Below are 26,472 nucleotides of genomic sequence, written 5' to 3' on the forward strand. Positions count from 1 at the left end.
CGGAGATGCTTCGCTCCATTGTTGATTTTGTTTTTGCATAATGTCAGGACGATATTCCTTGTTGTTGACCTATCTATCCTTTCACTGCCTTCACGTATTTCTGGACATCCAACGTCAAATGGATGAATAAATAGATAATCATAATAAAATTATCAATATGGAATAAATAAAAGTGAGTTGTAATTTACATTTTTTTATTTTTTTTATTTAAGAAGGCAAGTCAGTTAATAACAAGTTCTTAATTACAATTATGGTCTACTGGGGAACAGTGGTTTAACCGCCTTGTTCAGCGGCAGAAGGGCAGATTTTTAAGTTGCCAACTCGGGGATTCGATCCAGGAACCTTTCGTTTACTGGCCCAACCACTAGGCCGCCCCAAATAAATGTATCAATATAGTTTGCTAAAGGCATACTTCAGTTATACAACAATTAATATGGTTCTGGAAAGTAGCCTACACTAGAAAAAAAACAGAATAACCGGATTGATGCAGATAATTCACAAAAGTAAAACAACATCATTTTGAGATCGATTAGGATATTATTTATAATATAGATATTGTCCTTTCCCCTTTAAGAGAACCATTCCTCCATGCCCCTCCTTGTAAGGACATGTTTACTTTTCCGTGCCGATATGTTTCTTCCTGGTTCCATTAAATAGTCAACTCTCCTTTAATTTGGATATCAGAGTGGAGCAACTTTTGCCAAAGCGAATGATTAAAAATAGCTGTCTATCGAAGCTGACTGCGTGTGAGGGAGAAGCGTCCAAATACAAAATAAGTAGGCATTTTGTCGGAAGCAGGTAATAGAGGAACTCTTGCTCGATCGTTCTCATCACTTTCACGCTTGTTTTGAGTTAGCTAGCATATGGATCAGTTGCCTATCGACTGTAAGTTACGTCCTGACTAGCTTGTTAGCTAGCACAGCTTGTTGATTTGTAGTCGATCAACAGCACTGTCAACTCAAACAATTGATGCCTTCCATATGACATGAACTCCATGTTCTAGCTTCTCAAATGTTGGTATGTTTCAGACACGACTAGTTAGCTAGCTATTGTTTAATTGTAACTACTATATATATACACACAATGTTTTGGTGGGGATCTTTGCGTGTGATGTGCACTCGAGCGCAGTACAGTCCACGATTATTTTATAACCATACGTGGACTATGTGAAGGAATGCTTGGCATGTCACTACAATGGCTATCTTCCATGTGATGCCTAACTTTAACGTTGCGTTTTAAATGTCCATTTACGTCTCCTCCACTATCTAGGTTGTCTGCAGAGCATACAGTATCTTTAGAAACAGGTATTTGATAATCCGCTCCAACTACGTTCCAGATTTGTGATTACATCCTCGCCACCCACCACGCCCACCCTCCCACATATTTGAGGAACCCCCCCCCCCCTGCCCGCGTCTCGCAAGGCGCTTGAGAAGAAACTGCGAACCGAGCCGTGTTTTTTCTATGGCTCTGCTGACCCTGCACCGTCCCCCGTCCATCTCCACGGCTCCGGTGAGTCCCCTTTCCCGCGCACATCTCAACGTAGAAATACTAGACTTTTTATTTTCCATGACATTGCCTTCACATCATAACAGTGTGCGATTTGATGCACTGGCTAAGCCTGCTATTGCCTATTCATCCAGAATATATTTTCTTTGATTTAATGAACAACAATCATTGCCTGACGCTGTCCAGTGTCCTGCTTGATGTATCATGGCATTGTACCCTGTGGATGTCAAGGATCTTTGATGCTCCCTGGTAGAGAAGATGGCATAGCCTCTGGAAGTAGGGATACTGAGGGTGCTTCAGCACCCCCTGATAAATCACAATACATTAAAAAAAATAGATTTTTTTTGTTATTTAAAATAGTTTCATATATTGTTCCACAAAATTAGTGCTCTTGGCCTTTATTACTCCTGTATGAGCGGAGAAAACTACTGGTCAGCAGACGGAGAGATATTTCGTACCCCCGTGCCCCACGCCTCAACAAAATATTTCCTCGGCACCCCCCAGACAAATGTCAGCACCCCCACCTCAAAATATCGGCCATGTAGCGATAAAGCAGATAACTAGAGGGCACAACATGCCATATATCAGTTCTTCTCAACCAGGGCACAACATGCCATATATCAGTTCTTCTCAACCCTCTCCTCGTGGACCACCCAACATTTCATATATGTGTCGTAGCCCTGAACTGGAAAACCTGATTCAATTAGTCAAGGGCTTGGTGATAGTTGACTAATTGAATCAGGTGTGATTACGGTCAAGGTACATTATGTCACAGTGTATCCTTATTTGTGGGTGACTACAGTAGTCAAATCTACTCCTGCTGCCTAACCCTTGATACCACCACACAGACAGTGTTCCAAATGATAACACTCATCCTCCTTATGTCCTTATCATTTCTCCCTTCACTCTTTCTGTATTTTTCTTTCACTTCTCTTTAAACATTTTAGAGCAACTTTAACAGGCTCATTTAAACGCTGTTAATTCCATGGCCTCTTTGGTATGTTACGAGTGTGCCAATACATCAGGCACCAGTTTCACTTTTCTGTTCCCAGCTCCCCCAGGCTGGCGGACATAACTTTGCCCCCCCCCCCCCGCATTCCACTGTCATTGAGTCTTAAATCTCTACTACTGTTAATTCATTTTTTTTCTCCTTCTCTCCTCCTTTCAAACCCACAACGCTCCTCTCCTGTCCTCTCCTGTCCTCCTTGTCTCCAGCACCCCTCTACTCTTTTTGTTGTGTCTGTCTAGACATGTCAGTTGCATAACAGGTAATGTTACTGTCTCAAGTTTCACTCACTCACACTGCTAAACCCCACTCCCTCATGCATTCTGTTCTTACTATTTTTCCCCCCCCTCTCTGTTTTGTCTTTTCTATTCCTCTGTTTCTTATCCCCGTCTCCCTCCTTTCTCTGTGTCTCTCGGTCTTTAACTTCCGTAGTTGTTTCCTCTGCCTCTTATCTTTGTAGCTGCACATTTTACAAGTGATCCTGCTCATTCTTTCAGGACACGCCACTTTAGTTTTCTCCTGTAATCAATGGAATGACTCTATAATTAAAGAGGTTTGTCACTCTGTAATCAGCAGACTTCATCGTGTAACAAAAGATGACATATTTATCAGATTGTAGATTTTCACAGTGAAGACTTTATAGCCTGGTCCCAGATCTGTTTGTGTTCTTGCCAACTCCATTGTGGTCATTGTCAAGTGAAGTTTGGCATGGCAATAATTGACAGGGAGTTTGCATGATAGCCCAAACGGACTGGCACTGGCTAAAGGTTTAGTGAATTAATCATCTTTCAAATAATTTCTTGAAGGATGAAAGCATTCCAAGAAGAGGGAGACTTCAGAAAAGGTATGCTTTTTGTTGTTGTTGGTCTTTTGGTTGTGAATTAAATGTTTCTATAGTTTGGATAAAATAACTACAGTTGTAATATGTATGTTGTGAACATTCGAACTTGCAGAGAAAATGTTTTTAATATATAAATATTTTTTTACAACCATTCCTGCACAATAACATAATATACAGTTGCACAGTAATACATAATACAGGAATAATAATTAAATCCCCCATAACAGGGAGAGCTTTGCTCTGGTCAAGGGGGCCGTCCTTCTCTTGGAAGGAGAGAGGGAGGAGCCTCATGAAGAGACATCACCCAATCACTTTCCTTCACCCCTGAAGCAGGGGGGCGGAGCTTCAGACACACAGCACAGACATCTGCATGCCATGGTGTCATTACTGAGACCAGAGGACACTATCAAACTGGTGAGACCCATCAGATGTCACATGACCACCGATAGAATAAGCATACAGTGGATAGGACCGGCATTGTGTGATGGTTTAAACTTGGGTCATCTGTAGTCTACATACCACAACAATGTGCTAGTGCTTAGATAATGCCTGGGCATCAGCTTATGGGGATAATGCAAGTCTTCAGCTCTCCCATCAGCCAGGGTTACTCATCACTGTTACGTGCTTCACCAAACCACCTCTGTTACAATTGCATGACAATAACAGGCACGATGCACTGAGTAATGTCATGTTAAAAGCATCTACTAACGGGTCACATTCATGTAATGCTTTTCACTAGGTCTCAAAGCTCCTTACATTATAGCAAGGATGGTATTTCACCCTATACGCCACCAACATGTAACATCATAGATCTGGTCCCAGATCTGTTGGTGCTCTTGCCAACTCCATTGCTCGTTGTCAAGCCCAAACATGTTTGGCATAACAAGGAGTTGGCGTGATGGCACACACAGACTGGCACTCATCCACTAGTAACATCCACCTACACATTCATAAATGCCCTTTACCTCTCTCTCACCCCTTATTATGCTTAACTGTTTGCTTATCTCACTGTTCTTCCCTCTCCTTCCTACCTCCCTCTCACCTCCCCCCCCCCCCTCTTCTCCTACCTCCCTCTTACCTCTCTTCTCCTACCTCCCCCCCACCCCTCTTCTCCTACCCCCCCCCCCCTCTTCTCCTACCCCCCCCCTCTTCTCCTACCCCCCCCTCTTCTCCTACCTCCCCCCCTCTTCTCCTACCTCCCCCCCCTCTCTTCTCCTACCCCCCCCTCTCTCTCTTCTCCTACCTCCCCCTCCCTCTCTTCTCCTACCTCCCCCTCCCTCTCTTCTCCTACCTCCCCCTCCCTCTCTTCTCCTACCTCCCCCTCCCTCTCTTCTCCTACCTCCCCCTCCCTCTCTTCTCCTACCTCCCCCTCCCTCTCTTCTCCTACCTCCCCCTCCCTCTCTTCTCCTACCTCCCCCTCCCTCTCTTCTCCTACCTCCCCCTCCCTCTCTTCTCCTACCTCCCTCTCACCTCTCTTCTCCTACCTCCCTCTCACCTCTCACCCCCCCCCTCCCTCTCTTCTCCTACCTCCCCCTCCCTCTCACCCCCCCTCCCTCTCTTCTCCCCCCCCCTCCCTCTTACCTCCCCCTCCCTCTTACCTCCCCCTCCCTCTCTTCTCTTACCTCCCCCCCCCTCCCTCTTACCTCCCCCTCCCTCTTACCTCCCCTCCCTCTCTTCTCTTACCTCCCCCTCCCTCTCTTCTCCTACCTCCCCCTCCCTCTCACCCCCCCTCCCTCTCACCCCCCCTCCCTCTCTTCTCCCCCCCCCCTCCCTCTTACCTCCCCCTCCCTCTTACCTCCCTCTCTTCTCTTACCTCCCCCTCCCTCTTACCTCCCCCTCCCTCTCTTCTCTTACCTCCCCCTCCCTCTTACCTCCCTCTCTTCTCCTACCTCCCCCTCCCTCTTACCTCCCTCTCTTCTCCTACCTCCCCCTCCCTCTTACCTCCCCCTCCCTCTCTTCTCCCCCCCCCTCCCTCTTACCTCCCCCTCCCTCTTACCTCCCCCTCCCTCTCTTCTCTTACCTCCCTCTCTTCTCCTACCTCCCCCTCCCTCTCTTCTCTTACCCCCCCTCCCTCTTACCTCCCTCTCTTCTCCTACCTCCCCCTCCCTCTTACCTCCCCCTCCCTCTCTTCTCTTACCTCCCTCTTACCTCCCCCTCTTCTCCTACCTCCCCCTCCCTCTCACCCCCCCTCCCTCTCTTCTCCTACCTCCCCCCTCCCTCTCTTCTCCTACCTCTCCCTCCCTCTTACCTCCCCCTGTCCTTGCAGGCGGTGAGGTTGGAGTCAGTGAGTCCAGTCAGAGTGAGGTATCTGATCGTGGTCTCCACCCTCGGTAACAAACAGGAGAGCATTCTCCTGGGCATGGACTTCCCCGACACAGACAGGTGTGTTCCATGCTGTAACCATTAACATTTTTCCATGGATACATCAGATGGGTCTAGACTAGAGAACGACGTGTGTTAAAAATAAATCTAGTATATGTTGCCAAAACCGAGGGATGAAAACAGTCTGTCTCTGTGTGTTTCAGTGATCAGTGTACTATCGGTATGGTTGTGCCCATATGGAGTGCCACACAAGTGTACCTGGACGGAGATGGGTAAGAAGTAGGAGAAAACCCACTGCCATTAGAAACAGAGAGAAAAATGGATGGATTTCCTGAGTGCAGGAGTCAAATGAGGAAACTAGGAAATGGCTAGCTGAGCCTGTTCCACGGTTGGCCTGGCATCTTGGAGGCTGTCCAGACATAATAATACCAATGAGTAATCTGTCTCTGTTTATGTACCTGAATTACATCTGTTTCTGTCACTATGTCACCCCTTATGTCGACACTTAACATCTGCATTCATCACATACAGTGCATTCGGAAAGTATTCAGACCCCTTGACTTTTTCCACGTTTTGTTACATTACAGCCTTGTTCTAAAATGTATTAAATCAAATTCTCATCAATCTACACACAATACCCCATAATGACAAAGCAAAAATAGGTTTTAGAAATGTATGCCAAAAAAAAGGAAATATCACATTTGCATAAGATTTCAGACTCTTTCCTCAGCACTTTGTTGAGGCACCTTTGGCAGCTATTTGTCTTCTTGGGTATGACACTACAAGTTGGCACACCTGTATTTGGGGAGTTTCTCTCATTCTCTGCAGATCCTTTCAAGCTCTGTCAGGTTGGATGGGAAGCGTCGCTGCACAGTTATTTTCAGGTCTCCAGAGATGTTCGATTGGGTTCATGTCCGGGCTCTGGTTGGGCCGCTCAAGGACATTCAGAGACTTGTCCCGAAGCCATTCCTGCGTTGTCTTGGCTGTGTGCTTAGGGTTGTTGCCCTGTTGGAAGGTGACCCTTCGCCCCAGTCTGAGGTCCTGAGCACTCAAGGATGATCAATGGAAACAGGATGCACCGGAGCTCAATTTTGAGTCTTATAGCAAAGGGTCTGAATACTTATGTAAATAAGGTTTTAAATTTGTAATAAATTTGCAAAAATGTCTAAACCTGTTTTCGCTTTGTCATTATGGGGTATTGTGTGTAGATTGCTGAGGAAAATGTTTTATTTAATCCATTTTAGAATAAGGCTGTAACGTAACAAAATGTTGTAAAAGTCATTGGCTTTGAATAATTTCCAAATGCACTGTAAGTACTTTATAAAGGTTTGCTAACAATGTGTTGACTGTAAAGTTTATATAGTGCTTTTGGCTGTTCTGGGATGTGGTCAGGATTGTGTTGCTCATTAACCTGAGTGTGCAGGAGTGTCGGCTCAAGCAAGAAGTTTCCTTTTACCACAGATCTAGGATCAGATTACTCCACCTCTGATCTTAACTAGGAGTCTGAAAGAGCTTTTGAGGACATGTTCAGAATCTGGAGCTAAATACCCCCCCCCCCCCCCCCCTCCAATTTTGTAGCCCTGCCTGTTCTGTGTAGAAATAATATGTAGGTTTGGGTTCTATCCAGAATTTCATACCGTTTCTGTACTATACTTGGGAATACGGTATTACCATAAGTGTGTACAAGGGGCGCTAATTAGTACATTATAATAATGATGACCCATATTTGACTCACAACACAATTTAGGCAACAGGGAATTTAATGTCTCTGCTGTAACCAAGAAGCTTGATCTTGATATCTAGACACTTAGCTAGCAAGTTAGCAAACCAAATGCATAGCTGGAGCCTTGAACTGGATATAATTTATTTGACACATCTTAGACTTCTTATTGTTGTACTCAACTTTGTATTTTTTTTATCGGTATTGAAAATTTATACCGGCTGTATTTTGAAATAGCCCGTTAAATGGTATATTCGGCCAAGCCTAGTAATAGGGCTCACATGCTGTGTGTCTGTTTGGTACAGACTGTCTTTGATCTCAAACCCACAGACCGGTTTTCAGCCATCAGCAGGCTCACGCAGTTAACGGTGATCTCATTCTCACACCATCCATCTGTCTTGCACACGTTCTCTCTCAATCTCCCTCCTCAGTGGGTTCAGTGTCACGTCAGCAGAAGAGACAAGAATCTTCAAGCCTGTTTCCATCCAGACCATGTGGTAGGTTTTATTCAAGCCTGTTTCCATCCAGACCATGTGGTGGGTTTTATTCAAGCCTGTTTCCATCCAGACCATGTGGTGGGTTTTATTCAAGCCTGTTTCCATCCAGACCATGTGGTGGGTTTTATTCAAGCCTGTTTCCATCCAGACCATATGGTGGGTTTTATTCAAGCCTGTTTCCATCCAGACCATGTGGTGGGTTTTATTCAAGCCTGTTTCCATCCAGACCATGTGGTGGGTTTTATTCAAGCCTGTTTCCATCCAGACCATGTGATGGGTTTTATTCAAGCCTGTTTCCATCCAGACCATATGGTGGGTTTTATTCAAGCCTGTTTCCATCCAGACCATGTGGTGGGTTTTATTCAAGCCTGGTTCCATACAGACTGAGTGGTAGGTTTTATTCAAGCCTGGTTCCATACAGACTTTTATTCTGTTTCCATAAAGTAAACACACACACAGTATTCTTTTTCAGTACTGTAATAGAATGACCTAGAACCTCTACGCTTTCACCTGTCATGGCTTTGCCTCTTCCCCTGTGTAGATCCTGCAGGGGTGGGCAACTCCAGTCGTCGAGGGCCTTATTGGTATCACACTTTTCAGTGGTGTAAAGTACTTAAGTAAACATACTTGAAAGTTCAACTTTCAAGTTCAAAGTTCAAACAAGTCGTTTTTTTGGGTAACTGTTGTTAATGTAATTTAATTATGCCAATGTGCTTTCATCAATTGAAAGCCCTTAATCTATTTTATGAGAATTTCTAAGATTTCTTGTTTGCATAAAATAGACGCAGACCAGTCTTTCAATAATAGGTCATATAATTTATTCTCGGAGCGCGCTCCCACTTAACCACGAGCAACAGTTTATATACAGATCATGACGTCATTTCATTGCTTTAACAGAATCCCCTCCTCTCGACCGGGACAAAGTGAGGTGAAAAGTTCATTCTAACTTACTAACACACTCCCAGAACTTTTGACCCTTCAACATTATTGATCACCACTGAACTGACTGTTCTAATTCATAGAAAACCTAGGAATGCACTCACTGTCTTATCTGAAAACCCCAGAGCTAAGTTTCTGTAGGGTCAACCATAGGCTAACAACCTTATTTGTTTACACAGTCCCCAACCCATTAGTTTCTTCCTAGTTGGAATGGTGTTCATTAACTTTAATTACTCCTTTTTTTCCACCTGTGTAATGATTTATTGCAGCAAACACAGGAGACAATCAATTTTGCGTAGTCCTAAACAAAAGAAACTCCAACATCCAATAAGTCGTCTTTCCAAAATATGCTACATATCGTTTTTCCAGGCTTTTAAAATGTATTTAAGTAACCACCAAAGGGAAGCGATTTAATCCAATCCTCAAAAACATACATTGTAGGACATTCTCTATCATAACTCAACAATCAATACACCAATTACACCTTTGTGGGGCATCACAGTTTGGCCAATACTTTAGCTTTAAATTAACATACTGAATAATCTGATTGTAGCATACTTTCCAGTTTAGAGTGGTTAAATGTAAACTGCCAAGTCTAACTAATGCAGGAAAATAGCCATTTCAGTGTGGTAATCCCTGACAATATGGTTCATGGAATTTTGACTCTGCCAATGTGACATGACAACTCAGGTCTATTAATTACTCCTTGTCCGTGTCACACAATCCCTTCTTATAAACTCATATTGTTAATCAGATATAAAACAGAGTATAAGTTTACTTAGTTACAAATCTTATTTAAAATTATTTGTTCAGTCATTTAATCATAATTTTCCCATCAACTGTACTTTTATATTTTTGACTACTTTTACTGAACTACATTCCTAAAGAAAATTATGATTTTTTTACTCCAAACATTTTCCATGATACTCAAAAGTACTTGTTACATTTTGAATGGTTAGCAGGACATAAAAGTTGTCTAATTCACACACTTAATCAAGAAAACACCCCTGGTTATCACTACATCCTCTGATCTGGCAGAATCACTAAACACATGCTTCGTTTGTAAATGATGTCTGAGTGTTGGAGTGTTCCCCTAGCTATCGGTAAAAAAATATATAAGAACATTGTGCCGTCTGATGCCAATTTTTCTCCCCAGTTTTGTGATATCCAATTGGTAGTTAGTCTTGTCCCATCATCGGAGGAAACACCGTAAAAACTGGCGACCATGTCAGCGTGCATGCGTCCGGCCCGCCACAGGAGTTGCTCAAGTAGTATTTTACTGGGTGACTTTTACTTGAGTCATTTTCTATTAAGATATCTTAACTTTTACTCAAGAATGACAATTGTGCACTTTTTCTCCATCCCTAGCCAACACAGCTGATTAATGAAATTGCATTCTAAACTGAAGATCGTGATTAGGTGATTATTGGAGTCAGGTGTGTTAGCTGGGGCAAAATTGTGACGACAATCAGGCCCTCAAGGACTGGAATTGCCCACCCCTGCGCCTAATGTGTCTGTCGCTGTCCCCAGGTCTGTGCTGCAGGCGCTGCATGGCTGCTGTGAGCGGGCGGTGAAGGGTGCAGTGATTCCAGGCTGTGGGCTGGACTGGGCCCAACACTACTATGGGCATGTGGAGTCTAACCGCCTCTGTCTAAACGAGTGGGGCGCTATGACAGGCCTGGAGTCAATCAGGAGGGACAGCGCCGGACAGAGGTGTGTGCACGTGTCTCTATTTATTTTTGACACCCTAGGGGGCGCGGCAATGTTGCCTGACCCTGAGCTCACCTGCGTGAATTGTTTGTTTATATTGTTTTGTTTTTATAGTTATATCGTTACATTTTTGTTTCGTTTTATCGACATTAAGTGCGTCGCAAGTTTAACAGTGTATTTGTTCTTGGCATTTGTGACGACCTTAATCGCTGTAATATGCGGAAAACTCTACCGGAGGTTGTAGAGATTCCGTGAGTAAATCATCCACCATCACGTACTCTCATGAGTTTATGCTCACACTCCAAAACAGCATTGCCTTGGTTGTTCTACAAAGTCAAAAAGGGGAGCTAAGAGCCGAGGCTCAAGAGGTGGAATCGGGAACACCGTATGGAGGCGGGGAAGCCGTCACCCGCTCTCGAGAAAGCTCAAACAGCATTACCTTGCCCGGTGATAGTTCAACAAAGTCAAAAAGGGAACTAAGACGAAGCAAGGCTCAAGAGGTGGTATCAGGAACAGAGTACGGAGGAGGGGAAGCCAACACTTGCTCCCTGTTCCTGATACCACCTCTTGAGTCCTGTGAAATGTGCGGTCATTAAATAACAAACTGGATGAGTTGGGGGCAAGGGCTACGTTTGAAGAGGACTTTACACAAACGATGGTTCAAGCAGGACCAGGCTGTATCACGACCGGTCGTGATTGGGAGTCCCATAGGGCGGCGCACAATTGGCACAGCGTCGTCCGAGTTTGACCGGTGCAGGCCGTCATTGTAAATAATAATTAGTTTTTAACTGACTTGCCTAGTTAAATGTGAACATTGATGGATACACTGTCTATAGAGCAGATCGAGACAAAACGTCACAAATAAATGTCTTTGTAGATAATACTTGGGTCACGCTGTGTAATGTGATTGGACAAGTGTGCACCAGGGACCCATCGGGAACATTCTATCTACCACACGAGTTTGGACAAATTACCATTATTCTGGTCTGTGCCTGGACCTAGGATGAAGTGGAGCCGCGGTTCTGTACAGGCAAGACAAGCATGGGAAGGGCTTAATGCAATGATGGGAAGAAAATTGAGAACAATAATATGGCAGACTGTTCATCCTTTGTAAACGACCTAAACTGGTTTTGTTAGAGACTAATGTAAACAAATCTGTGCTAGTATCCCCAAATCCTCTCCTGTCCAGATAAGAGAACGAGGTGGCCTCATGCTTGTTAAATATTAAGCCACACAAAGCACAGGGCCCGGATGGGGCAAAGTACTGTAGGTATGCGCCAACCAGCTCAAGGGAGTTCTCACATGACTGTTTCAACTAATGAGCACCTGTACAGTGCCAAAATCCTGGAAGGTGTTGACCATTGTACCGGTGCCTAAGAAGTCAGGGGCCAAATGACTTTCGAGCTGTGGCCCTGACACCACTTTTGGACAAATGCATGGAAAGGGTTGTTAGTAAGCACCTTAACCTTTCCATAGCAGATCAACTGGACCTGTTACAGTTTGCCTATAAGGCACAGAGGGGGACTGAGGATGCTACCCTGACCTTGGTGAACATCGTGGCTAGGAACCTTCAACATGCAAAATCACATTTAACTTTTTGATTTTAGTTCAGTTTTCAATACAATGCAAATACACACTGCTGAAACGACTACTGGACCTGAATGTCAACGGAGGTTGGAGGTTGGATCAAGGACTTTTTAACTGACCGCCTACAGCGGGTCCTCATGAATAGGGCCCCCGCTGTTGAACTGACCCTGAACACAGGGGTGTGTCCTTTCACTGTTCTCTATCTACACTAATGAGCTGAAGATCCAAGGAAGCAATGTGAGCCTTTTCAAGTATGAGGATGACATGGCTCTGGTAGAAGTCTTTTTTTAAATTTTTAAAGCAAGGTAATGCCTGTTCTTAATCAGGAAATTAAAGGGGTTTGGGGTCAGCCAGGATGTTCTGGAGAGGGTGTACAGCAGCTTGGTGCATCCTCACGTTCAATATGACCGCCTGGTAATCTGAGCGTGAGGAGCAAAAGCAAATTGACCAGAATAGTAAACACAGCCAGCAAAGTAATTGGTCGATCACAAGCACATTTGGGCATTCTGTTCCACAAGGCAACCAAAAAGAAGGCACCGGGTGTCGTTGGCGACCCCTCCCACCCTCAGTTTGAGAGGCTTCGCTCTGTCTGGCACTTCAGAATGGCCACGAAGAACGTGTTCAAAATTAATTCGTTCCTTGTGCTGTTGGAATACTAAATGCAAAGTAAATTGTATCGGTATATGTACTTATCTATCCAGTGCAGAGTTGGGACAGCAGTCGGTTGTGAGTGACTGTATTAATGTCCTCTGTGTACAACATGATGGACTTCCTGGTTTAAATGTGTATGATGTGAGAATGTATGTGATTATTTTAATGGAAAGTGATGCCAAAGTAAAATGTCCATCCTGGATAGACAAAGTTTTATTCTGTCTGTGCGTTTGTGTGTTGGTGAACTGTGTAAGGGGAAGTGGGTAGTGATACTCTGTCTCTGCACAGCTCGACGGAGAGGGTGTCTGTGGAGAGGCAGATCAAAGAGGAACTCCGAGACATCATGAGAACAGAGGACCTGGAGAACATCACCTCCAAACAGGTACCACAGAGAAGGACAAGACGATGGGATGTTATATATTGGAACAAGCCCCAAAGTATGCAAGAAGACCAATACTTGTCAAGGTCACGGACAAACAATGGCTGACATAGCTGTCTGAAATACAAGTAGAAGTAAATAAATTGTCTGGTAATATAGAGGCAGTCTGTCTACAGTCTGTGACCTAAATTAATGACTTGAAGAGTCTTGTGTCCGGATCTATGACACCTCACTTGTAACACAAGCCATTTGAACCAGCCAAGTCACAACCAGAGCTCAACAGCCCCTTATAACCTTGTGGATGGATTGAATTCTCAGAGGGAGCAAACATGGTGTTGTGCTGTTGATCAGTTGGCCATCCTCTTCCTGTCTCCTTCCCCAGGTCCGCAGTGCCCTGGAGGCCAGGATAGGCATGGATATGAAGAATTACAAGGAATACATCGACAATGAAATGATGGTCACCATGGCGCAGATGGACAAGCCCTCCAAAATATTTGACTATTTGTTCCTGGTGAGTCCCTTCTGACTCTGTCACATTTGACCTTTGGCTTATGCCACTCAGCAGTAGCCCCTAACCTTAATCATGAGGAGGTTCTAAAGAGTATATGACACTGGACCAGTTAAGTTGTAAGGAAATCTCCTCAGGGCTGATCATGACAGGAAGGACATTTTTAAATGTTTACATTTGAGTCATTTAGCAGACGCTATTTTCCAGAGTGACTTCCAGTAGTGAGTACGTACAGTTCATACATTTTGGTACTGGTCCCCCCGTGAGAATCAAACCTACAACCCTGGCATTGTATGCGCAACACTCTATCAACTGAGCCACAGGGGAAGTGTGCTGCAACCAAGAGTATGTCGCATGACTCAAACTTCCCTTTTCAGAGCCTAGTGTTTACAGTTGTTGAATATAAAGCTCTGGCCCTCTAGTGTCCTCGTCTTCTGTGAATAAGGCTCTGTCTCTCTCTCTTTTAGGGGTCTGAGTGGAATGCTGCCAACTTTGAGGAGCTACAGAAAAACAAGTAAACCTTTCATTTACTGTGTTGGTTTGCGTGAGCTCTTGTTATTGACTTGTATAAGGTGCGCTGTCGAACGAGCAAGACAAAGTGTTGTGTGGTTGCTGGGTAACTAAGTTTCTGCCGATGTTTCAGTGTGGGATACATCCTGAACATTACGCGGGAGATCGATAACTTCTTCCCAGAGTCCTTCAGCTACATGAACATCAGGGTGTACGACGTGGAGGCTACAGACCTGCTGTCCCACTGGAAAGACACATACACCTTCATCAACACAGCCAGGTAGTCCCACCCTCCTCCCCTCTCGCTCCTATACATTCTCCCTGCATTGTAATGTAACGATATGGCTTTGACATAGATTTGCTTTTTCTATAAATCTTTTTTTACTGTTTGAATGTTTTGTAACGTTGTGCCCCCCTGGATAAACCAGCGACAGTCTCACAAATTATGACACTCCATCGTAGTTGCACAATGATGACACAACACCTCTCTCCCCCTATACAGGCAGAGTGGCAAGGCGGTGCTGGTGCATTGTAAGATGGGCGTGTCTCGCTCTGGGTCCACAGTGGTGGCCTACGCCATGAAGCAGCAGCGCTGGCCCCTGGAGGTGGCTCTGTCCTACGTCAGGGACCGCAGGCCCATCGTCCAGCCCAACGTCGGCTTCATGAAGCAACTCCACACCTACAGCGGCATCCTTAACGCCAGGTCAGCATATTCATTTATCGTGTGTTTGGTTTGTGTGTGACATTTTTAGTTTTTATTTCACCTTTATTTAATCCGGTAGGCTAGTTGAGAACAAGTTCTCATTTACAACTGTGACCAGGCCAAGATAAGGCACAGCAGATTGACACATACAACAACACATGGAATAATCAAACATACAGTAGAAAAAATAAGAGTCTATATACAGTGTGTAAATGAGGTAAGATAAGGGATAAGGGAGGTAAGGCAATAAATAGGCCATGGTGGCAAAGTAATTGCAATATAGCAATTAAACACTGGAATGGTAGATGTGCAAGTAGAGATACTGGGGTGCAAAGGAGAAAGATAAATAAGTACAGTATGGGGATGAGGTAGTTGGATGGGCTATTTACAGATGGGCTATGTACAGGTGCAGTGATCTGTGAGCTGCTCTGACAGCTGGTGCTTAAAACTAGCGAGGGAGATATGGGTCTCCAGCTTCAGTGATTTTTGCAGTTTGTTCCAGTCATTGGCAGTAGAGAACTGGAAGGAAAGGTGGCCAAAGGAGGACTTGGCTTTGGGGGTGACCAGTGAGATATACCTGCTGGAGCACATGCTACGGGTGGGTGTTGCTATGGTGACCAGTGAGCTGAGATAAGGTGGGGCTTTACCTAGCAAAGACTTATAGATGACCTGGAGCCAGTGTGTTTGGTGACGAATATGAAGCGAGGGCCAGCCAACGAGAGTGTACAGGTCGCGGTGGTGGGTAGTATATGGGGCTTTGGTGTCAAAACACCTAGGTATTTGTAGTTGTCCACATATTCTAAGTCAGAACCGTTCAGAGTAATGATGCTGGCTGGGTGGGCAGGTGCGGGCAGTTATCGGTTGAAGCGCTTGCATTTAGTTTTACTTGCATTTAAGAGCAGTTGGAAGCCATGGAAGGAGAGTTGTATGGCATTGAAGCTCATCTGAAGGTTAGTTAAGTGTCCAAAGAAGGGCCAGAACTATACAGAATGGTGTCGTCTGCATAGAGGTGGATCAGAGAATCACTAGCAGCAAGAGCGACATCATTGATGTATACAGAGAAGAGAGTCAGCCTGAGAATTGAACCCTGTGGCACCCCCATAGAGACTGCCAGAGGTCCGGACAACAGGCCCTCCGATTTGGCACACTGAACTATATCAGAGAAGTAGTTGGTGAACCAGGCGAGGCAGTCATTTGAGAAACCAAGGCTGTTGAGTCTGCCAATAAGAGTGTGGTGATTGACAGAGTCGAAAGCCTTGGCCAGGTCGACGAATACGGCTGCACAGTAATATCTCTTATCGGTGGCGGTTATGATATCGTCGACATCACCTGTATGTTCACTGTACCCTCCATTCCAGTCAGCAGCGCCACAGCGCTCTCTGGAGGCGGATGTCGCGAGAGAAGAGAAAGAGGTCTGCTGCTTCACACAGCAACGAAGAAGAAGAGGAGGAGGAGGAGGAGAGTGACGAGGAGGATGAAGAAGAGACGGAGAGTCCGGATGAAGTTGATGAGGCAGATAAAGAGGTAAAAGTTACACAATGTTTATGGTTAGGATTAGTGCTGTGGTGATCATTCCATTTTGTCAGTCAGTAACTGTCATGTGAATGACTGCCGGTCTCATGGTAATCGACCTCTAATTAACATAGACACGTTAAGCATCTCCAAAGTTTACAAACCGCTGATGTTCGCCTTTAGAACATCTACATTTTTTTAAGTCTAATAAATCCATTTAATATACACCCTCACAGTAAATCCATTATTTTAGGCAGGACTTAAGAAACATTATAATATGAAGAAAATGTATTTCAGAATGACAGAATTTCATATTCTGAGTTAGTCTACTGTATGTTATCTGGCTATGCGCCTTGCCAATGGCAGCCAAGGCTGTTCATTTAGCAGACAAGATATGCTTAATTCCCGTGACATTATTTTATATTAAGAGTATAAGTGGACATAGCTGAATAAAATACATATTTTTCTCATACGATTGCCGAGGGAGTGCAGACATGAAGCGGCTGTTCTGTGTTCAGAGTAAAAAGCTATCATGTGAAACCGCTCCGTTTCTAGCCCAGACTGCACACGCTGTTCATTCGTCTCTCATTCACAAGTGATAATAGTCTCACCCATCAGACTATTCTATTTAATATTGTCTTTACATATTAGGGCTGTAACATGCAGTGTGTTCGGAAAGTATTCAGCTCCCTGGACTTTTTCCACATTTTGTTACGTTATAGCCTTATTCTAAAATGGGTTAGTTTGTTTTTTATCTCATCAATCTACACACAATACCCCATAATGACAAAGCAGAAACACAGGTTTTTAGCAAATGTATAAAATAACTGAAATTACATAAACATAAGTATTCAGACCCTTTACTCAGTACTTTGAAGCAGCTTTGGCAGCGATTTACAACCTAGTCTTCTTGGGTATGACGCTACAAGCTTGGCACAGCTGTATTGGGGAGTTTCTCCCATTCTTCTCTGCAGATCCTCTCAAGTTCTGTCAGGTTGGAGTTATTATAGGACTATTTTTCTCTCTACCATTTGTATTTCATATACCTTTGTCTATTGTTCTTATAGGCACTATAGTATTGCCAGCATATTCTTGGGAGTTGATAGGCTTGAAGTGATAAACAGCACAATGCTTGAAGCACAGCGACGAGCTGCTGGCAAATGCAGGGAAGTGCTGTTTGAATGAATGCTTACGAGCCTGCTGCTGCCTACCACCACTCAGTCAGACTGCTATATCAAATCATAGACTAATTATAATATAGTAACACAGAAATACGAGCCTTAGGTCATTAATATGGTCAAATCCGGAAACTATCATTTCGAAAACAAAACGTTTATTATTTCAGGAAAATACAGAACCGTTCTGTATTTTATCTAACCGGTGGCATCCCTAAGTCTAAATATTGCTGTTACATTGCACAACCTTGAATGTTATGTCATAATTATGTACAATTCTGGCAACTTGATTACGGTCTTTGTTAGGAAGAAATGGTCTTCACACAGTTCAACGAGGCAGGCTGCCCAAACTGCTGCATATACCCTGACTCTGCTTGCACAGAACACAAGAGAAGTGACACAATTTCCCTTGTCAAAATAAATTCATGTTAGCAGGCAATATTAACTAAATATGCAGGTTTAAAAATATATACTTGGGTATTGATTTTAAGAAAGGCATTGATGTTTATGGTTAGGTACACATTGGTGCAAGGACAGTGCTTTTTTTCACGAATGCGCTTGTTAAATCACCACCCGTTTGGCTACGTAGGCTATGATTCGATTATATGCAACGCAGAACAAGCTAGATAAACTAGTAATATCATCAACCATGTGTAGTTAACTAGTGATTATGTTAAGATTGTTTTTTATAAGATACGTTTTTAATGCTAGCTAGCATCTTACCGTGGCTCCTTGCTGCACTCACATAACAGGTATTCAGCCTGCCACGTCTCCTCGTGGAGTGCAATGTAATCGGCCATAATCGATGTCCAAAAATGCTGATTACCAATTGTTATGAAAATTTGAAATTGGCCCTAATTAATCGGCCATTCCGATTTAATCGGTCTACCTCTAATTGCAACCTCTGCAGATTGAATTTGAATAATCATTACATGTTTGGTTTTCGATTGCATTTGTCAGTGGTTAGAGGGAAAATAGAATGCAGAGTACCAGGCCATTAGCGACTTAACGACCATTAGTAGCCTACGAAACCTGCTAACGCCCATCAGCACCTTTCATTTATAGACAACTGTTTTGGAGCCTAGTTACCTTGACTTAATGGTCACGTGGGATTTGACTGTGGTAATTTTTTATTAAACTTTTTTTTTTTTTTTTTTTACTAGGCTAGTCAGTTAAGAACAAATTCTTATTTACAATGACGGCCAACCAAAAGGCTTCATGCTGGGATGAGGGCTGGGATTAAAAATATAGGACAAAACACACATGACGACAACACTACATGGAGACCTAAGAAAACAACAGCATGGCAGCAACACAACATGACGACAATATGGTAGCAACATGGCAGCAGCACAAAACATGGTACAGACATTATTGGGCACAGACAACATCACAAAGGTCAAGAAGTTAGACATCAATGCATCATGCAAAGCAGCCACAACTGTCAGTAAATGTTCATGATTGAGTCTTTGAATGAAGAGATTGAGTGTTTGTTGCAAGTCGTTCCAGTCGCTAGCTGCAGCGAACTGAAAAGAGGAGCGACCCAGGGATGTGTGAGATTTGGGGACCTTTAACATAATGTGACTGACAGAACGGGTGTTGTATGTGCAGGATGAGGGCTGCAGTAGATATCTCAGATGGAGAGGGGTGAGGCCTAAGAGGGTTTTATAAATGAGCATCAACCAGTGGGTCTTGCGACGGGTATACAGAGATGACCAGTTTACAGATAAGTATAGAGTGATGTTTCCTATAAGGAGCATCGGTGGCAAATCTGATGGCTGAATGGTAAAGAACATCTAGCCGCTCAAGAGCACCCTTACCTCCCGATCTATAAATTACTTCTCCATAATCTAGCATGGGTAGGCTGGTCGTATGAATCAGGGTTCGTTTGGCAGCTGGGGTGAAAGAGTGATTACGATAGAGGAAACCAAGTCTAGATATTAATTTAGCCTGCAGCTTTGATATGTGCTGAGAGAAGAACAGTGCCATCTAGCCATACTCCCAAGTACTTGTACCTAAAGTTCTATACCCTCAGAGGTAGTAATCACACCTGTGGGGAGAGGGGCATTCTTCTTACCAAACCACATGACCTTTGTTTTGGAGGTGTTCAGAACAAGGTTAAGGGCAGAAAAAGCTTGTTGGACACTAAGAAAGCTTTGTTGTCGAGCGTTTAACACAAAATCCGGGGAGGGGCCAGCTGAGTATAAGACTGTATCATCTGCAAAAAAATGGATGAGAGAGCTTCCTACTGCCTGAGATATGTTGTTGATGTAAATTGAGAAGAGCGTGGTGCCTAGGATTGAGCCTTGGGGCACACCCTTGGTGACAGGCAGTGGCTGAGATAGCAGATGTTCTGACTTTAACACTGCACTCTTTGAGAGAGGTAGTTGGCAAACCAAGCCAAAGACCCCTCCGAGACACCAATACTCTTTAGCCGAACCACAAGAATGGAATGGTCTACTGCAGGTATCTCCAAACTGGGGAATGCCGTCGGGGGTATGCCAAATAAACAAATAAAAATATATATTATTATTATTAAAATGTTTTTTTTTTTCACATTTTCAAACAGTACATTTCATATTTTCCAACGGGGCTATACGTTTTGGTTTAGTTTCTCTTTTTTTTCTACTCCCCTGAGTAGCCTCGTTCCACTGACAAAAATAAAATTAAACAATCTAGTGCGAATTAACACAATGTCAAATAACATCCAATCACATTAACTGCTACTCTCTCGTGGGAAACCTTCACTCTTGCGCAGACATTTAGAAACGAAACATGACAATTTGCAAAATAAGCCACGGGAGTTTTTTGAGCGAGAATAAAGACTACTTTTGAGTAGTAAGATGTATAAAAGCAACAGATGCCATTTAATAAGAAGAGTCTGGAAGCGACTTAACATTGTGAGCTACTGAGTGACTAGGACAGGCAAGCCCCATACTATTGTGGAGGACTTCATTCTTCCTGTTGCTGTGGATATGGCTGGGACAATGCTGGGGGAAAAGGCCCAAAAAACTATACAGACAATGTCTTCATCAAACACTGTTTCACAACACATGAGATGTTTTTAAACAATTACTGCTTCACATACAAGCCATTGAATTATATGCGTTACAGCTGGATGAGTCAACAGATGTGGCGGGCCTGGCACAGCTCCTGGTATATGTCTGTTACATTTATGAGGGGTCAATTAAGGAAGACATCCTTTTCTGGAAACCAGGACAATATGAGAGGTTATTTTTAAAGTACTGGACAGCTTTGTGGCATCAAATGGACTTTAGTGGTCAAGATGTGTTGGTATCTGTACTGATGGCGCAAAAGCCATGACAGGGAGACATAGTGGAGTGGTAACGAGCGTGCAAACAGTTGCTCCCAATGCCACTTGGGTACACTGCAGCATCCACCGAGAGGCTCTTGCTGCCATGAGAATGCCTGACAGCTTGATAGATGTTTTGGACACTACAGTGAAAATGGTTAACTTTGTTAAAGCAAGGCCTCTGGACACATGTATTTTCTGAATTATGCAATGATATGGGCAGCGACCACGTAACGCTTTTACAACATACAGAAGTGCGCTGGTTATTGTCGTGGAGGATTGTTACAAAATATAACACTTACAAGAACTTGTGAATTCAATATAGGCTTTTAATACAAACATATCAGAAGCCTAGATGGTCCACGGAACACACACTTTTCCAGAGCACTGGCTCTGATTTATACACATACAACATATGAGTTCATCCCACATGCAAATGAAGTTATTTCCCTCAGTCCATCTGCCACCATTATATCCCAATCTGTGCATCCTGCTTGTTCACGCCCAATAATGACCATATCTGCTTTCAGTCAAGTTATAATGGTGACAGGACCTCTTCATGTCCCAAAAATAATACATGCCCATCTTATCCTATGGGCGCCTTATGTTTAGCTTGTCCTTATTAGGACTAGTAGACTATGTCTCTTCTCTTCATGTCCTAAAAATAGATGCCCTATGTCTATAGTCCATCAGTTGGTCATTTGGCTGCCCCCCTCCTTTGTATGTCCCTCTGACCTTGGTATGTCCAGCTGTCCTATGCTCTCATGGCCTTACTTTGGTTTCCTGTCCTATACAATAGACAATGCATTTTACCAGAATGGCAAATGCACTCTAAGTGTATCTTTCTCTTGTGGTACAGTATTATGTTTCTCCCTATATGTACATCTTGCTCCCACATTATCAAGGGACAAAGTATAGATTTTTCTTTTGAGATGCGCTTAGTTTTGTTTACTTGTCTGACTGCTTGCATGATGAGTTTCTCACACGACTGGCCTATCTGGGTGGGGTTTTTTCTCACCTGAGTTATCTGAATCTAGGATTACAGGGACTCTCCGCAACTATATTCAATGTGCGTGACAAAATTGAGGCTATGATTAAGAAGTTGGATCTCTTTTCTGTCTGAATTAACAAAAACGCCAAGACAGGCCTTTCCATCATTGTACGTTTGTTTTTTTGTGTGTGCAAATGAACTCAAGCTTACGGACAATGTCAAATGTGATATAGCGATGCACCTGAGTGAGCTGGATGCACAATTACGCAGGTCCTTTCCCGAAATGGACAACAAACTGGATTCGTTATCCCTTTCATGCCCTGCCTCCATACCTGAACAAAAGAGCCTCATCAAAATTGCAGCAAGCAGTTCTGTGAAAATTGAATCAGAAGCCACTGCCAGGTTTCTGGATTGGGCTGTGCTCAGTTTCATCGTGCCAAGTACTGATGCAACCACGTACTTATGTGAGATTGGCTTCTCGGCCCTCACTAGCATTAAAACAACTAAATACAGGCACAGACTGTGTGTGGAAAATGATTTAAGAATGAGACTCTCTCCAATACAAACCAACATTGCAGAGTTGTGCATCCTTTCAATCACACCCTTCTCATTAACCTGTGATGAACAAATAAGGTTTTATATGTAAGATGGCTAAATAAAGAGCACAATTATTAGTGCCCTGGTCCTATAAGAGCTCTTTGTCACAACCCAGCTCGTGGGAAGTGACAAACTCTCACTCATTCATATGTTTAATAAATGTATTGTTTGTGTGTGTGGGGCAGGCTTACAATGATGGCAAAAAAAACATTTGAGAGTGTGCTGACCCTGGTGCTAGAGGGGGAACGCAGCTGTAGGTTGAATGTTTGAAAGGGTACGGGACTATAAACATTTTAGGAACCACTGGTCTACCATATCAAAAGCTTTGGCCAAGTCAATAAAAATAGCAGCACAACATTGCTTAGAATCAAGGGCAATGGTGACCTCATTAAGGGCGTTACTCCTGACCGTCACTGTAACAGCCCTAGTTAGGATGATATTGTCAAGATCTGGATTATTTGTATTTTGAGGTGCAATCAAAAGACTTCTCTCTCAATCTCTGTCTTGACTAGGTATTTGAAGAGCCTGCCCCCAAGGTTGAGACTGACGCAGAAGCTTCACTCACGGAACTGGCCTCCCCACTCACGGAACTGGCCTCCCCACTCACGGAACTGGCCTCCCCACTCACGGAACTGGCCTCCCCACTCACGGAACTGGCCTCCCCACTCACGGAACTGGCCTCCCCACTCACGGAACTGGCCTCCCCACTCACGGAACTGGCCTCCCCACTCACGGAACTGGCCTCCCCACTCACGGAACTGGCCTCCCCACTCACGGAACTGGCCTCCCCACTCACGGAACTGGCCTCCCCACTCACGGAACTGGCCTCCCCACTCACGGAACTGGCCTCCCCACTCACGGAACCGGCCTCCCCACTCACGGAACCGGCCTCCCCACTCACGGAACCGGCCTCCCCACTCACGGAACCGGCCTCCCCACCCACGGAACCGGCCTCCCCACCCACGGAACTGTCTGCAGCTAATCCCCTTATCACTGTACATGACAGTGACAAGGTAGGCAACCTCTCTTACAAGTGACATGACAAAACCTTCTCAAAAATGTATATTACATTGAACCAATGTCAAAACCAACCTGTTTATCCATCTTTAATATCCTCCCTCTAGGCATCCTCTCAGAGCCCCAGTCGCAGTGGCAGGATGAACCTCTTCTCTCTCATGCAGTCCATCAACGAACTGGACGATGAGGATCTAAGGAATGAACAGGTAAGAGGAGGAAAAGATGGAGAAGAGGTGAAAGAGAAAAGAAAGCAACCATTTTTCTTACCCTTTCTTACCTTTTTATTATTCGGCGATGTAGATTGCCAACAGTCACCGGCGGTCTCCAGGGCAGCGGAGGCGGAGTCATGGACGGAAGGGCCTCATGCATCAGAGGGCCCATGTGGACGGTTCACCTGAGCCAAGCAGCCTATCAGGTCCCAGAAAATGTGAAGGGGCGGGGCCAAGTAAACCTGAGTCCAGGGAAGGAGATACCAAGACGATGGAAGGGCGGTAGAGGGAGAGAAGGGGAGAATGGAAGGAGAAAGAGAAGCCTAGAGTAGACACTAATAGGAAGAGATGAAATGTTCTGCCTTCTTTCAAGCTATAAACATGAAAGTGTCACCCAAAGGTATTTATATACATCATACTACTTAAGCCTTGTTCACACTGCATTTGACCGTTCAGACACCGTTCAGACACAAGTTGCATGGCCAGGAATCCGATTAGTACCTGATTTCAACCCACCTACGAAGGTGTTTTGAAATGTGTCTTGAAATATGTTTGTCTGTTCCTACTGCAGGAAAAAGAACAGATTTGAATCGTATATGCATTTCTTTTAGTTACTTCAAACTGCCAATGTGAACAAGGCTTTAGACTCCCAACTAGCATAGCGTTCTACACTGAGTCATCGGGGCATGGACACTACAAGCTGTCAGGCGTTCCACAGGGATGCTGGCAAATGTTGACTTCAATCCTCGCCACAGCTGTGTCAAGTTGAGTGTGAAAAACCCAGCAGCGTTGCAGTTCTTGACGCACTCAAACTGGTGCACATTACACCGTTCAAATGCACTTAAATATTTAGTTTTTCTGATTTCACCCACTGAATGGCACACAAACACAATCCTCGTCTCAAAGCTTAAAAATCCTTCTTTAACCGGTCTCCTCCCCATCATCTACACTGATTTGAAGTGGTGACATCAATAAGGGATCATAACTTTCTCCTGGATTCACCTAGTCAGTCTGTCATGGAAAGAGGTGTTCCTAATGTTTTGTACACTCAGTGTATAATTTGATTATTTAAGTGTCATTCCTTTTGCACAATATTTCATTTTAGGTTATTTTAATGTATCAAACAAAAACTGTTCCCCAACACATTTACTCCATTGGTAGTGATGGCTCACTTTTTTTTTATGTCACTGCAGTATTACGACACCAATAATTATGTGTATGACCAAAGCTTAGTATTTCTGGTTAGACTTACCTACTGTCACTGAAGTTGGAATGTATGTACATTATCATACCGCATGTGTAGTGTGCCCTCCCTCCTCTCCTCATGACCTCTATGCAATCATTAATTTGTCTTCTCTGAATTTGAGGCTGCCAGTTCAGGTTGTGTATTTTAAGTGCCCTTATTTTATGGGTTTTCTTTTTACAAACGCACATACAAGCTAGATCTTTTTAGAGTTTATGAAAATGGCATGCTGTCTCAATGATCCAAAACTTGAATTTTCTCACTGAGGTTTCAAAATAGTAATGTTGAGTGACTGTTTTAAGCTGTGTTATTATTCTGGACAAATTCATGACCAATCCAAGGGCACCAGACTGTTTGCCAATTGTGTTCCTCTGTGCCAATGAACTTTCTGTCCTTGAGTTTTAGGGCCCAATTCAATCAGATCTGCTTCAGCAGACAGCCGCGTAGCTAATGTTTTGACGGTGTTGGAGGTGGAACTGCGTTAGAGCTGTCAAATTCACAAGTGGCTCCCAGCATGCAGTCGCATTAAGAAAAAACCCATGCAGACTTGTTTACAAGTTGGGAAACTGGAATGTGAGATGTAATCCACACTTCGATTATGCTGATTTAGAAATCCTCATTTAATTTTGTTAAATAATTTTCAATTTGAGCGTAATTATTTCTATATAGCCTTCACGTTCTCATTCTGAACTTCTAACGTGAGTGCAGCGAATTTTGTTACAATGATGGAGCAGCTGCTCACTGATTTGACAGTTCCACTCACCTGCGACACCACCAAAACATCCGCTAAGCGATTGCCTGCTGTCGCCGGTTAGACGCTTGAACTGATTGAATGTAAGCCTTAATCTAAAGACAACAGATTTGAGGATCATTAGAAAACTTGTACCCTCTTTTATTTTTTATTTGTTTAAATCTTGGGTGTTAAATCCCTTTAAGTTATTGGAGATGTTTCTATTTCTTTTTTAAAATATTCCACTGTCGTTCCACAAATAGCCTTGCTGTAAGAGTGCCTTGGACGTGGGACGTAAATAACCAAGTTATTTCCCGAATACACAGACCCTGATTTAAAGTATTTATGATATCTACGGTATATTGCTATTTCTCCGAGCTGGTGGCTTTTTTTCATATTGTTTTTAACGGTTTGTCTTCGTGACCAGCGTGCATGTTAGCATGATTTTGTTCAGGTTACGGTTTTTGTGTCTATTTTGGACTTTTGAGGTTTTGGCATTATGGTGAAAGTTTCTGACCTTTCCTCAGTTAAACTGAATGGTTCTTCATGCTGATTTCTTTATTGATCCATTTTTTTTTTTAAGTCTTCAGCTGGCTGTGTTTTTATATTCATCATTGAAACAAGTTTCCAACACATCACCATCCCATTGACACTGCCTGAGCCGACCTCTGCTGTACTGCAATCAAATCCATCAATGACCTGTATCTGTCATTGTTCTGGATAAGTGTTATCTCCCCCACTGTTTTCAGCACATTTGTTTACAGCTATACTGTATGAGTGAATAAATGTTTCAGAGTAACCAATGT

At 43.7% G+C, this 26,472-nt stretch overlaps 1 protein-coding gene across 3 annotated transcripts; it reads left to right on the plus strand.

Moving 5' to 3' along the window:
- The first annotated feature begins 612 nt into the window (after positions 1-612).
- On the plus strand, positions 613-26,469 carry si:ch211-203d1.3 (protein phosphatase Slingshot homolog 3). Of its 3 annotated transcripts, XM_031790029.1 has the most exons (17): positions 613-798; positions 1,337-1,509; positions 3,319-3,356; positions 3,581-3,767; positions 5,620-5,735; positions 5,879-5,947; positions 7,827-7,892; positions 10,362-10,544; positions 13,068-13,161; positions 13,541-13,669; positions 14,134-14,180; positions 14,310-14,456; positions 14,679-14,879; positions 16,238-16,403; positions 22,980-23,480; positions 23,592-23,690; positions 23,785-26,465. In XM_031790029.1, the coding sequence occupies exons 2-17, from the start codon at positions 1,462-1,464 to the stop codon at positions 23,977-23,979; spliced, it is 2,286 nt and encodes a 761-aa protein (XP_031645889.1). In that variant the 5' UTR covers positions 613-798; positions 1,337-1,461; the 3' UTR covers positions 23,980-26,465. The 3 variants fall into 3 exon arrangements, with proteins under 3 accessions (XP_031645889.1, XP_031645890.1, XP_020359185.2); XM_031790030.1 differs by lacking the exon at positions 10,362-10,544 and having other exon boundaries at positions 23,785-26,469; XM_020503596.2 differs by lacking the exon at positions 7,827-7,892.
- The last annotated feature ends 3 nt before the right edge of the window (positions 26,470-26,472 follow it).

This window comes from Oncorhynchus kisutch, linkage group LG15, assembly GCF_002021735.2.
Source record: "Oncorhynchus kisutch isolate 150728-3 linkage group LG15, Okis_V2, whole genome shotgun sequence".
Taxonomy (NCBI): domain Eukaryota; kingdom Metazoa; phylum Chordata; class Actinopteri; order Salmoniformes; family Salmonidae; genus Oncorhynchus; species Oncorhynchus kisutch.

Excerpts from the sequence above, each read along its gene's own strand:
- si:ch211-203d1.3 (XM_031790029.1), top strand. The coding sequence starts at position 1,462 with ATGGCTCTGCTGACCCTGCACCGTCCCCCGTCCATCTCCACGGCTCCG. Across the intron at positions 13,162-13,540 it reads AGAACATCACCTCCAAACAG|GTCCGCAGTGCCCTGGAGGC; the intron begins GTACCACAGAGA and ends CTCCTTCCCCAG. Across the intron at positions 13,670-14,133 it reads TATTTGACTATTTGTTCCTG|GGGTCTGAGTGGAATGCTGC; the intron begins GTGAGTCCCTTC and ends TCTCTCTTTTAG.